The sequence below is a fragment of the Linepithema humile genome, chromosome 2, assembly GCF_040581485.1.
Source record: "Linepithema humile isolate Giens D197 chromosome 2, Lhum_UNIL_v1.0, whole genome shotgun sequence".
Classification (NCBI taxonomy): domain Eukaryota; kingdom Metazoa; phylum Arthropoda; class Insecta; order Hymenoptera; family Formicidae; genus Linepithema; species Linepithema humile.
Window position 1 is genome coordinate 5,166,244 of NC_090129.1, and position 13,832 is coordinate 5,180,075.

A 13,832-nucleotide genomic window follows, 5' to 3' on the forward strand; every position below is an offset into this window, starting at 1 on the left:
AATTAATTTATTTAATATAATCTGCAATATTAAAAATATTAAAATCTTATTTAAATGCACAGGAAATAAAATAAAAAATCTTGTTTATTATTTATTATTTATTAATTCTAAATATTTAAATAAACTATGTAATATTTTGAACACATTTTTTTGAATATTTGAAACAATATTAAACATAAAACACCAAAACACCTAAGAAATGTATATAAAAATCCAATCTTCAATGTATGCAAACAATACATCTTCTGATGTGTATAATTCTATTGATTTTTATTATTGTAAATATATATATATAAATATAAAAGTGCATTTCTTCCACAAAATGGCTTATTGTCAAGCTATCTATCTATTATTCTGGTGTAGGTGGAGTTACATAACATTCTGGAATTGTTGATAGAGATTGCTTCAATTCCAACTGCTGCACCTAATAATAACAAAATATATAAATAATTTATTTGAATTTATCTTCTAGATTATTATTTAAATTCTTACACGTTGTCGCAGGGCCTTTTCATTGATGGCTGCTCGTGTCATTAACTGTTTTACTTTCTCTAGAAGTTTGGATTTATGAATTAACTGTTGTTTTAATATTTGGAAATCTCCATTGTCATCTTCTTTATGAGCTTGCTCTAATACAACTATTCTCTGCTCAGCCAATTGTAAATCCGATTCCAAACTTATCACACGCTTCTGAGACTCTTCATATTGTCTAAGTAAAATGTCTCCTTCAATGACATTTGTTTTTCTCTATATTAAAAAAGTGATATATAATGTATATATAATAACGCATGATAAGAAAAATATATATAACATCAAAGAAAAAATTAATTTACTTGATTGACTATAAAGTTATTTTTCTTAGAATTCAATTTCAGTCGTTTATTCTCTGCCTGAAGTTTCTCGATAATCCGCTTCAATGTAAATATTGTTTTCTCCATTTCAAAGGTAGATTTTTTAGTGCTTGATTCTGGTAATTCTTTATCTGATGATCTAGGAGTAGAATCAGAAGATTTTTCTGCTTTTAATAATTTTATGTATCTGTAATAATAATATAAAATTATATTATATTTTTAATACTATTATCTATATACTAATTCTTATAATATATAAAAATATGTATTGTAAACGTACTTTTCTAGATGTTCAATTTTTTCTCGCAATCTTGGAGTATCAGAATTTGCCTTTTCTAATTCCAGTCGTAACTCAAAGTTTTCACTTTCTAACTTCAGATTCATCTTTTCAAGAACATCTTTGGTCATTTCTAATTTTTCAAGCTGACTAATTACAGATGAATTACCCTGAAAATATCATAGTTAGAATAAAAATCACACAGCCATTATAAAAGTTCTAATGTAAAGAATATGCCAACCTGCGAAACTGCTTCCAAAGCCGCATTATGCCGTTTTAATTCTGCTATCTCTAACATTAAATGTTCATTACTTTCTTTTTCTAAGCGATTAGTTAATTCCTTAACACGTTCTTTCAATATTCGACATTCTTTTTCTAGTTCTTCTTCTCTATAATGCTGAATATTTGCAATAGGTCTTGCCGTTGAACTGCTAGAGACAATACTTTCACTTTCAAGTTTGAGCTTGCTTCTTAAATACCATTTTTCTCGTTCCATACATGAAACGACAGATCGAAGTTTTTCATAATTTGCAAGCAATTTTTCATATTCATCAGTCTTTTCCTTAAATTTTTCTTTCAACTTTTCTGCTGTCTGTTGCCATTTCTTCTGTTTTTCCCACAATGAAAGTTCTTCCGCAGTCTGTATTAAAAGAGGAATGTATTAAACACAGTAATATAAAATAGTAATATAAAACAGCAAATTCTATTACATACTTTAGCTTTTTTAACTTCTTGCGCCAAATATTCTCGATCTAATTGAGTCTTCGCTTTATGCAACTCTTCTTCTAAAGATGTTACTTTGCGTTCAAGTTGTGCTTCACGTTGCGATGTTTTCTTCTCCTGAGATTTTATCGCCATGTATCTAAAGTAGATCAAATATCTTTAATGCATATTTTGCAACTTTTAAAAATACAGAATAAAATTGATTAAAAAAAAATCTAAACTATTTGCTCAAAAATTAGTATATGAATTTACCTGCGACTGAGTTGCTGTTTTAGATCAGTTATTTCATACTTATACATTTTCTCCTTTTGCATTAGAGACTGAAGCTGCCGGCGCAAAAGATCAGTTTGATTTTGTTGTTGCATTTGATCGCGATTATGTATCGTTTCGCTCGTTTTTGCATCAACCCGACTGTGAATTGTGATTTGTTGGGGTTGATTTACAGATTCTATTAATTCAACTTCATTCTGTGCAATAAAAGAATAATATGTAGATTGTATTATTCAGCGAATTAATAAAACTATAACACACCTGTAATTGTTGACAAGCAATAGTTAGTTCGTGTATTTTGTCATCTTTCTCTTGTAGCTCTTTCATCAAGGAAATATTTCCTTTTGTAATTAACATGCGATTTTCAGACAACTGTTGTCTGAGTGTTTCGGCCTCGGATTGCCACTTATTTAATTCACCACGATAACTCTCCAATTCATTTTTATGTTGTTGCTCTAATCTAAAAAAATATGAATTATTTGTATTTTATAAAATCTATATCATGCTAAAATCCATGCTCTACTACGTTATGCATATTAATATTGAGAATTTAATTGAGTTTATTAAGTAATATTATATTATTATCGAACCTTTCCCTCATACGATCCATATATTTCAATCTTTCTTCTGCTAATCGGTGCCAACGTTCGCTTAATTCCTTGCTGATATTTAATTCTGCTTCAAAGGTAGACACCTTTTCACGTAGCCTTGCAATTTCTTCTTCTTGCGCGGCATTATTTCTCGACATCTTCGACGTGGCTTCATCGTCTGCTGACATCTTTTCGAAAACATTCTTTGCAGTTACAGATTCTTCAGTTTTTTTTCTTTCACCTTGCATAGCTAAAATGCGGTCGTGCAAACTCTTGATCTCATCTTGAAAACGACTCGCTGCCCGACTATGTTCGTCCCTGTCTTCTTTCAATAAATTCTGATATCTCGAGATAGTCTCCTCTTTTTGATTAATTAATTTCTGTAAACTATTTATTGTCGATTTTAAAGCCAGCTTGTCGGTACAATCAGTATTTGTAACATGTGGTTGGATCATTAATTCGTCGAGTATATTTTGCTTTTGGGTAAGATGGGATTCTTTTTCTTCAATTGCTTTGTTCAGAGTGTCCATTTTTTCCTGATATTGTGAGTCTCTTTCCTCAATCGCTTTGTTAAGAATGTCCACTTTTGCTTGATATTGCGAATCTTTTTCCGCTATCGTTTTGTTCAGAGCGTCCACTTTTGCTTTATATTCCGTTAATTGCGATTCAAGTTTTACGAGTATCGCGGAACGTTCCGATGTGAGTTTTAGCGTTTGATCCATTTGTTCATTAAGAATTATCGAACTGCCGCTCTCTTCTGTGTTACTTCCCACTTCTTGGAATGTCTTTTTCATGCTTTCACTCGGTTCAATAGACTTTTGGGTATCTTCAACAGCTTCGGTTTTCTTAGTCGTATCTTCTGCTTTTTCATCCAAGCAACAAGTATAGGGATCTGTTTGTATACTGATAATTTGAGTTTCTATTGTTGCTTGAATTGACTTTGTCTCCAAATTTGATGTATTAATTCGCGGCTGGTGATCTTGTTGTTGTGGATACCAAGCTCTCTGAATATTTACCATGTCCTGCTCCATGTTTGTTATTACTGTCTCATATTCATTGAATTTACTATTAGCAATTTGAAGTTCATGTTCCAAGTGAGCTATTCTTCGCTTGTACTTGAAATCCTAATAAAAAGAAACTTTTATTATATAAAACAAATTTCAAAACAACATGAATTATGGTTTTTTTAAAATCATTATTAAATAAGATATAAATTTATCAAAAATTGAGTTTTGTAATTAAAACACATTAATAAATGCGATTATTTAAAAATAAAAAATGTTTTAATAATAAATTTTCACATACATAAACTTACACTTAGAGTTTGCTGTGAAATTTCGGCAAAATGTTCCATTACGTTCTGAACGCTACCAGCGCCAATTTGTTGTTCTAATATATCTTTCAAACGTTCAACAATCTCAAGTCGAGCAGATAAAAGTTGATGTTCATGTTTAATATCTTCATGACATTTTTTTGTTTTCTGCATCTCCGATTCAATACTTTGACGATTTGTTTTTAATTTTGCAGCAAGCACAATTATTTTTTCTAAAGTGCTTATAGAAGTTGATCCCACATATTGGCATTGTAAAAAATATATAATATCTAGATAATACCTGTAACATATACAACATTGCAATATATTTTTTATATGTAAAATAATATCTAAATGTAAGTTTTAATCTTACTTGCAACGATTGTCACATTGTTTCCGATAATCTTGCATGAAAATGCGCATTTCTTCACATTTCTTCCTTGAGTTATCCAATTCTTGTTGCATAAAAGATAGCTCATTCTGTAGTTGCGTTTTCTGTGCAGTTAGTTCCATTTCTGACATCTTTTTACTTGTAAGCTCAAAATCAAGTCTCGAAATAGTGGCTTTGTCTTCACTTACAGCTTGTAAATCTAATATCTGATGCCTAAGACTATCCAATTCTAATGTTTGTAATGAATTCAGTGAGTATTGCAATCGAGCTTCCTCTTCTGAAATTTTTAGCATTTTTTTCAAACTTTCGTTTTCTATGGTAAGTTGCGCTTTGTCATTTTGTAATTTCTGTAAACGGTTATCATCTATTTGCGTAGTTTCCTGCAATGCAAGTTCCTTAGACAACTTTTTGTGTAGTTCAATCGATTTCTCCTGCAGTTCAGAATTGGAAACGGAAAGTTGTTTAATGTTATCTTCACACTTTGTTAACTGTGTTTGTGATATTTCGTGTAATCTAGCCATCTGATCAGCTCGCTGCCTTTCAATGAGTTCCTTGGCTTCTATTATTTTTAATCTTTCTTGCAAATTATCATCGCGATTATTTACTTTTTGTAAATCTTCCAAGAGTTGGTATTTTTCTTGTCTTATTACTTCTATTTCGGCTTTCAAAGATAATATTTCACTGTAATCAGGACATATCATTGCAGATTCCAATAATGCATGATGACGTATATTCAGTTCTTCATATTTCTCTTTCAATTCGTTATATACTGTTAAGCTTACAGAATTATATAAATTACTCTGCAAAAGTGAAATTTCTGACAGCAACGATTTACTGTATTGGTTTGCATCAGTAAGAGCTCTGTTAAGATCGCTCTCTTTTTTAATTACTTCTTTTTGATAATTATATGACCTATTAGTTTCTTTGTTGAGTAAATGTTGAAGATTGGCATTTTTTCTATTCATAACGATTATTTCGTTAGCAGCATCCGCGTATTCTCTCGTTTTTATCGCAAATGTTTTCTGAACTTCGTCATTTCCATCTTCTATAATCTGCCAATTTCTCTTATAAATTTCTAACTGCTTTGTAAAACCATTTATTTCATCTTTCAATTCATTATTTTCCTGAATCAATGAATCTTTCTGCTTTTCCCACTCCTCTGCTTCATTTTTATATGCCGTTTGTAAAGCTTTCATTTCTGTAAGATACATTGTCATAGCTTCATCGTCATCATGGTTCTCGTATAATTTTTCAAAATCTATATTTTTATTCATTGCTAAACCTTGTAATACATTGTCTTTCTTCTGCAATTCTTTTCTATAAAACATATAATAATTTATTAATTATAATTGTTTAATTATTTGTAACACGATAATAACACAGGATTTAAAAAATGAACTTCATAAAATACCTTAGTAATTTTAGCTGTGTTCTTAACTCAGCATTGCTACCTTGCACAACATTAAGATGTTCCTGTAATCTCATAGCTGGATGATACCAACCAGCTAAATGTCTGACATCTAAAGCTTCTAATAATCGTTCCAGTGTATCAGATTGAATTTCCACCTCGCTCTTACCTAGACAAAAAAACATAAAAATATTAAAAACTTATTTTCTAAAGCAAGATATTAAGAATAGTAATGTTTCAAATTTCGTTGAAACAAAGTAATGTGAGAAATCAAACAGATTTAGATGAATTACCAACATTTTGTATATTATAGAATAGAAAGTAAAAAAGAACAAAACAAAACAAAACAAAAAATTTTTAAGGTGTCGAAGAAATGGAAATGTGTGCAACACTAAAGTACCGTTAAAGTTAGCGAAAATTCACCATCTTGATTGTGTATACTGTCCATAATCTCATGCATGCCTGTTCTAAGTGCCTCGTTTTCTTCAATAAGTATCTGAATATTTTGATTGATTTCAGATTGATTAATTTCAGTTTTGTGACATACTTCCTTATTTTCTGGTTCGATTAATTTAGTTGAATGTAAAAACTGATGACTAGAATCACCTAAATTATCTGAAATATCTAATATCTTCTCAGACTTGCTCAATTTGTATTTTAACATCCTTATCTACAAAATAAAAATTTGTAATAAACATTTTTCTCTATATGTGTTATACACATACACACACGCATAGGTAATATAAATTTTTATAAATTATCTTACATCTGATTTTAATTCTAAATTTTCTTCTGCAAGATTTTTATTTTGCTGAATAAATTCTTGCATTTTTCTTGATTCCTCTTTACGTTTTGCTATAATACTTTTAATCGATATTGATTCATCTTCTGGAATTCCTAACTTTTCTCTGTTACAATATAAAAAAATAATATCATGTTTGCTTTCTTCACATGCGTTATAAATTAATTAAATATTTCGAAAATTTTACCTAAGAGTTAAGATTTCCATTTCTTGATATGAATTTAACATCTCCAATTTATTAACAACATTGACTAAATCTTCAATATGTTCATTTTTGTGATCTATTTTGATTTTTAATTCTTTAATTTCGTTCAATGCTTTAGCTAAAGCTTCATTTCCATCTTCGTATTTTTTTAATGTAGTTAGTACCTCGCACAACTGGATATACAAATTTGTTAAATTCGGTATTTAATAGACATATTCTTTATAAATCAGAAATGAAAATATGAATATCTAACCTTACTACTCTGCGACTTGGCATCATCCTGTGCTTGGGATAATGCATTTTCTAAATTAGAGATCTTTTCATTTGCACTTCGTACTTTTTTCATCAAACTTTTTTGTTCTTTCTGTTTGTCACTTCTTACAGACCTATAAAACAAATCAAATAATCAATAATTTCGGAATGATTAAAAATTACACACTATGAAATTAGAAGTTTACATAAAAAGTATCTCACTCTTGTGCTTCTCCTCTTAATTTTTCGATAAGTGCAGCACTCTTATTTATTTCAACAACAGCTTCAGATAGTTTAGTTTGCAATTCATCTATAATCGTATCTCGTTGCATTATTTCATCATTTAAATATATAATCTGAGATTTATTTTCTTCTTTGACAGATGTAACAGATTTCATTAAGGATTGTGATAAATTTTCCTTCAAACGCGCGATTTCCGTATCTTTTTCATCCAATATACCCTTATAAATAAATGTAAATTTTACAAATGCTTTTCGTATTTTCTAATATAAATATTTTACTAAATTTACTTAATACCTTCCATTCAGATATTCTAGCATCGATAGCTATACCAAATTCATCTAATATTCTGTCTCTATCTATTTGCTGTGTTGTTATCTCTTCAATCTGATTAACCAAAGCTGCATTTTCTTGCTCTAATCCCAATACTTTGTCTATAATGGAATAATACTTATTTTTATTCGAAGCATATCAAATATATAATATCAAAAATATATATATTACTGGCATAGGCACCTTTGCATTCCACAGCTTTTATTTGTGTTGAACAAAGTTCCTCAGTCATTTCATTCATTTTTTCTGTCGCATCTTCCATTTCATCCTTCAATGTTGTTAATCGTTCTTTAAGATTCTCATTTTCTTTGTCCAAACCCTAAAAAACAAAGATAAGTAACAAAGAAAAAAAACAGTAATGTTTTATTATATATATATATTAACCTGTAGTTCAATCATAAGTGTCTTAACTTTCTCATTTTTCTCTTGTGTCCCTGAATGAGGAGCATATTCTCTTATATTTGTATCCTTTACATAAAATTGAATTATTATATAAAGTGTTAAATATTTTATTAACATCCTACAAATAATAAAGACTTACTTTGGTAAAACCATCACCTTCTTGTTTTGTTGCAGATATACTATGATCTATAAAGATAAATCTAATATAAATATATTTAAAAATATAAATTTTATAGATTATACAAATGTTTAACTCCACATTATAACTTTCAGATATTATTTAAAAAATAATTTCAAGTCAAAACTAACATACAAAGATGGATTTAACATTACACTACCTTTGGTCTTCCGTTTGGCAGCTTCTGGACGTAATGAAGTTATTGTTTCCTTCAATTCGCCACACTCAAGAAGTAAGGCCTCAACCTAACATAAATACATTCATTTTACGTGCAATGTAATAATGGAAAAAGTTTATGCTTCTGTATAAGATATACTTCTTTGTTTAAACTCGTTTTGTAGTAAAATTTAAAAAAATATAAAACTGAAGTAAACGTTACAGTATATAATAAATATAATATTAACAATTAACGTATCAATTGTTTAAAGTAAATATAATAATAATATAAAATCATTTCTTTACTTGATTATCTTTGTAAGTCAACATTTCTTGTGACAATCTCATAAGTGTTTGTAGACTATGTATGTCGGCAATCTCGTTTACATCGCATCGGACCACCGTGGGAAAAAGATCTTCGATTTCTTCGTCCGTTAAGGACGAAGCGTTTACGGATAATATCCGATCCCAGTCGGTGCGGACCATCTTTTACAATAATTAAAGAATAAATCATATAATCCTCATTTGTCACTATGTATTGCTGCACGACGCTCTTCTTGACGTTTACAAATATCACCGATGAACACACACAGGCAGACAACCTTAAGCACATTTTCATGTGTCGTCAACCAGATTTAAAGTACAGAATTTTAGCAAATTTGTATTTATATTTTCTGTAACAATTATTCTTAATAGTAAATTAATAAAATTTTAAAAAGAGATTGTGTATTTTAAAATCTGAAAAGCAATAGAAGCGCTGCAGCTAATGGCAATATTCAAAAAACACAACTGTTGTAAAACTGTTGAGTAATAATCGCCTGTGATTGGTGTATATTGTAAATCCAAAAATGTGCACCAATCATAGGTGATATTACTAAACGGCGTTGTGGACATCTTTTTACAAATTTGTCGCGAGAGTTTTCTTCTCTTTGTTGCTTGTCTTCCTTATTTTGATTGTTATGACTTAATGATTCCCGCCGTCCAGCTGGTCATGTGAACGGTATAAACTTTTTGAGTTTCCGAAGAGAGTATCCATCAAAGAAAGTAGTAACATTAGTTACTTTAAACTTTCTCTAAGCATTATTCCAAATGTAATGCTGTACTATCTGTGTATATAAAATAACGTATTCATCAAAACTGTACCGGTTAGACGTTATTTTCCTTTTTAGATTTCTTATAATTATTCTTTGCGGCCTGTATAATGAAAACAGTTACTGGCGCCAAAACAGTTACCAATTCTGAGGTTAGTATATTTATTTCTTATGCAAAACGCGATTTTTGTGCCTTTTTCGTTATACCATTTTGAGAGAAAATCATCAAATCGTGAAAAATTCATTATTATTATTTGCTACATAGTATTCTGAAAGGATACTATTGAAACGTGAAAGGTCATGACTTATTTAGTCGTAAACAAAATATATGGAACATACTATATATATATATATATATGGTATAATTTTTCTCTTTTATTAAAACAGGATAAAGTTAGAAAATCTTTACACGAACTGCAGCCATCAGCCACTAACAAAGAAATATTGGTTGGTGCTGATAGGATGGTTAGATCTACAGAACAAACTAAAGAAGCAAAATTAAAAAAGTAAGTTACTTAAAAAAATTTTTATCATATAAAAACATTCTAATAAATTTATGTATATTTCAGAGATGTGCCTAAAAAAACAAAAGGTACGTCTAAAAGTCAAAAGATTACAACTAAAAATCAGGCTGTTCAAACCACACCGGAGGAAAAAGTTAAAATTGAGCCTGAAGATTTAACATCTACAGGTACATTTAGAACAATGTTTTTATCTTTACTTATTTTATATTTATGTGTTTTTTTTATCTTGAATCTAGAATACGCATAGAAAAAAGTATAAAAATTCTACTAAAAAATTTATTTTATTAGATTTAGCTGGTCCCAGTGAAAACTATTGGCAAGTTTTGGCTGAAAGACGACGGGTAGCACTTAAGGATGCTTTAGAAGAAAATAAAATACTTTCACAACGTATTGAAAAATTAGAAGAAGAAAACCGTATACAAAAAGAAATGTTAAGTGAGACAAGAGCACTTGTTGAAGTGTTGCGGGTAAATATCATTTATATGTATATTTGTTTGATAACATATAGCATCATTATTCTATGAAAATGACATATTTTATTGCAGGAAGCAATGGATGACGACCGAAACGATATTAATAATTCATTGGAAGATTCTTTAATTTAGATTGACGCAAAAATTTATAATGATAATTAATAAGAATAAGAACAATAAGAAATAGAACATTAAAATAAATTATATTCTGTAGGATATTTGTAAGAGTTTATTATAATTTTTTAATATTATTATTATTTCACTAATTATCAGATATAATGTACTTTGAACTTTGAAAATAGATTTACCCGGTTTTAAAATCTTGATACCTGACTTTTGTGATTTTATAATAAATTAAATGTTAAATAAATAAAAAAAAGTGAAAAAATGCAATAGATATCTTTATTTAAATGTCAAATAAAAGCATAACAAATAACATGAGTACTAAAATGCGAAAATATTACTGAATTTTAAATTCAATCCTCTTTGAATATAACTTTTGAAATTAATAATTATGATTAATTATAATAATGATTTTTAACTGCTATTTTCTTAATTTTATTCCGAGTTTTAAAACAAATCAAAAAATTTAGATAGGATAGAGAAATGGTCCAAATTCTATTTAAAATTGAGTTTTGAAACTAAATCCCTTACAATTACTATATTTTATTTATTTTAGAAATAATAGTTGTGTATGTAAATAAAAAACTTGACGATTAAAATTAAATTATATATTTATTAATAGTTATTCATTTATTATAAAATAAATTTTTAGTTTATTTTACATATTTGACCTATATTTTTTTATCTTTCAAAAATAGATTCTACATTCATCAATAAGTGTGTTAAAATACTTTTCAGTGAAACTTCTATATTTAAGAAAATTGTTTTAAAGAATAAATTATTTTTATATATTTTCATTCAAAATTTATCTAAATAAAAGAATTTATCTACGAAAAGCATTGTCAATTTTTGTTTTCATGTTTTACGTGACACATGACGTCAAACTGGCATTCCTCGTCAAGATCTGGATATATCTCTTTCATAATAGATATTGGACACGGTATACCTATTGGACAGCCCGGCAAATACAGTGGTCGTTCCTGAAGCATGAATAGAATACTTGGTCCATAGGATGCACAACTAGAAAAAATATAATTAGAGAGTTATATATGAAACTATATATTACATAATTTAAAAATTTTATGATTCAAAAATAGAAATGTACTCATATAAAACGAATGCCATGTTAGATGCAAACGCATCAATCATACTGGTTCTCCATACTCTTTTATCTTCTTTGTCTAATACCAAGGAATTATGCATTAAAGGATGCGTATCTTTAGCTACTCCAAGTAAAGCCAATAATTTCAAAATTGTTCCGGAATGTGTAAAATAAGCGGTTGTTTTTACCCCATCCTTGGATCTAAAATAAATAATAATTTTTTAGCATATTATGTTAATGATTGCATAAATTGCACTTAGTATTGTAATAACATACTTAAAGAAGTCAAACATATCCTTTAAGGCAGGGCATGCTTGTTCATAGGTCAGTGAGTAGCCATACCCATCAGTCCAATACAATTCTAGATCTTCCGCATATTCAAAGACCTATAATTTATAAATTTAATATGCGATTGAATCTTTTCATCTAGAAACAAAATGTATTATTAACTTTAAGAGATCTCACCTTAAAATCATTTAATGAAAATACTAGACACCAGGGAGATACTGTACTATGGTTCCAAGCAGTTTCAAAGGCACACATTATATACATCAAATGAGCAGTTTCTGAAATACACAACAGTTATATTCAATGTGATTAGCAGCACATATTTACATGCATATATAATTTACTTGATAACAATGCTAACCATAATTGATATTGCAGCCAATACGATTTTTAATATTATTTAACATATCTCTTACAATTGTGCTGTTCAAAAATTTTATCTTTTCTAGTGTTGAATTAAAATTCTTGTCAACTTCTTTGCGCCATCGAGGACAAGCTTTGTAAAACTAAAAATATATTAAAATGATCATCTAAGAAAATATAATAAGAAGAGCTGAAAGAAATAGCTTTATGTAAATTTAAAAATAATAAAGATTACTCTTATCACTCGATCTCGATACACTGGTTCTGGATACAGAACATTTTTACTATTACGCCAACCAAATAAACCAACAGCAAAATGTCTTGCACTCTCTTCTGTACGTTGAGTGGAAGTAAATCTAAACTAAAAACAGTTATTCAATAGTTAATAATCAAAGAAAATAAATGTATATGTAACATAATATCAATATCAAATATTTTATCAAACATACTTTGTAGGTTTGATTGCTATACATTTCTGGCATCAGAGATGGGAATCTTGCCTGATATCTTTCTCCAAGATCAATCATTTCATTCTCCCCTTCTGGTGCCAATTTCATCACGTCACGTTGAGTAATTTGTAATTTCCATTGCTTAAAGAAAGCTGCAACATCAGCTGAGAGATTTATTGCATGGTCTTCATAATTTTTTAATATTATATGTTGCAATCGTGGCAATTCATCTATCATACGAGGTATGTACTTCTTGCCTGGATATCGTGTCCCATGACGCAGAATTAACCAAATTTTTTTCTCCTCGCAATCTACAAATCAAATTTCAATAAGTATATATTAATATAAGTTTATGGATAAAATATAACAAAATATTTTAATGTACCTGAATTTTCCAGTTCTGAATCATCATAATTAGCTACACATCTATAAGGAGTTTTTGATGCTAATATACACTCATAATTCTTACGATTGAAATAAGAAGAACCAAGAGAAATATTTGTAGTTATCACATAAAGTATAATAATTTCAGTAAATAACTTCCAAAGCATTCTGCGCTTTTATAATTTCATAATCGTGTCACCACCTATAAGTATTCAATGTGCATAATCAATTGTCTAATATTGTTGCTGATATTTGATAGATCTTCAAAAAGAAAATCTCTTGTATTATAATGCATACATCTATTGTGCTATAATTTTTGTGTTTCTATTTTACATCATAATTTCCGATATTTTTTATACATTCCTCCAATAATGTTTTTATTAAATTATTGAAGTGTTTTACAAGAATTTTTTAAATATACAATTTTTTTCTATATTAACACAGTTGTACATGTAATTTGGTCAAATATCTCATAGCATTTCTTTCTACGATGTTATTATCATCCAATAACTCAGCAAAAATGATTAAATCACTTATATTCATTATTGTTTAATCACTGTACTGATTATATTTCAGAAAATACAATAATAATTGATTTTTAGAAAAGTGAAACCGTCCTAGAGATATATCGTTCACGAATCAGAC

General features: G+C 28.6%; 3 protein-coding genes across 4 annotated transcripts; 1 reads left to right on the plus strand and 2 right to left on the minus strand.

The window, feature by feature from the left end:
- Nucleotides 1-80: 80 nt before the first annotated feature.
- Nucleotides 81-9,200, minus strand: Cep290 (Centrosomal protein 290kDa). Its single transcript, XM_012369961.2, has 23 exons — nucleotides 8,697-9,200; nucleotides 8,395-8,479; nucleotides 8,196-8,242; nucleotides 8,039-8,122; nucleotides 7,838-7,973; nucleotides 7,619-7,755; nucleotides 7,304-7,542; nucleotides 7,083-7,215; nucleotides 6,812-7,002; nucleotides 6,589-6,730; nucleotides 6,246-6,492; nucleotides 5,826-5,991; nucleotides 4,397-5,731; nucleotides 4,027-4,324; nucleotides 2,712-3,835; nucleotides 2,383-2,581; nucleotides 2,104-2,318; nucleotides 1,843-1,990; nucleotides 1,370-1,768; nucleotides 1,132-1,298; nucleotides 834-1,038; nucleotides 493-747; nucleotides 81-424 (listed from the first exon to the last, which is right to left on the minus strand). Exons 1-23 carry the CDS (start codon nucleotides 8,874-8,876, stop codon nucleotides 350-352), a joined length of 6,207 nt encoding a protein of 2,068 aa, XP_012225384.2. The 5' UTR covers nucleotides 8,877-9,200; the 3' UTR covers nucleotides 81-349.
- Nucleotides 9,201-9,348: 148 nt separating this feature from the next.
- On the plus strand, nucleotides 9,349-10,804 carry geminin (geminin DNA replication inhibitor). Of its 2 annotated transcripts, XM_012369964.2 has the most exons (6): nucleotides 9,349-9,481; nucleotides 9,560-9,633; nucleotides 9,869-9,987; nucleotides 10,051-10,172; nucleotides 10,294-10,472; nucleotides 10,551-10,804. In XM_012369964.2, the coding sequence occupies exons 2-6, from the start codon at nucleotides 9,592-9,594 to the stop codon at nucleotides 10,608-10,610; spliced, it is 522 nt and encodes a 173-aa protein (XP_012225387.1). In that variant the 5' UTR covers nucleotides 9,349-9,481; nucleotides 9,560-9,591; the 3' UTR covers nucleotides 10,611-10,804. The 2 variants fall into 2 exon arrangements, with proteins under 2 accessions (XP_012225387.1, XP_067206697.1); XM_067350596.1 differs by having other exon boundaries at nucleotides 9,351-9,633.
- A 390-nt stretch (nucleotides 10,805-11,194) lies between these two features.
- On the minus strand, nucleotides 11,195-13,820 carry Mipp2 (Multiple inositol polyphosphate phosphatase 2). Its single transcript, XM_012369963.2, has 9 exons — nucleotides 13,485-13,820; nucleotides 13,189-13,389; nucleotides 12,804-13,114; nucleotides 12,590-12,715; nucleotides 12,353-12,497; nucleotides 12,169-12,269; nucleotides 11,980-12,089; nucleotides 11,707-11,904; nucleotides 11,195-11,621 (listed from the first exon to the last, which is right to left on the minus strand). Exons 2-9 carry the CDS (start codon nucleotides 13,352-13,354, stop codon nucleotides 11,444-11,446), a joined length of 1,335 nt encoding a protein of 444 aa, XP_012225386.2. The 5' UTR covers nucleotides 13,355-13,389; nucleotides 13,485-13,820; the 3' UTR covers nucleotides 11,195-11,443.
- Nucleotides 13,821-13,832: the final 12 nt, after the last annotated feature.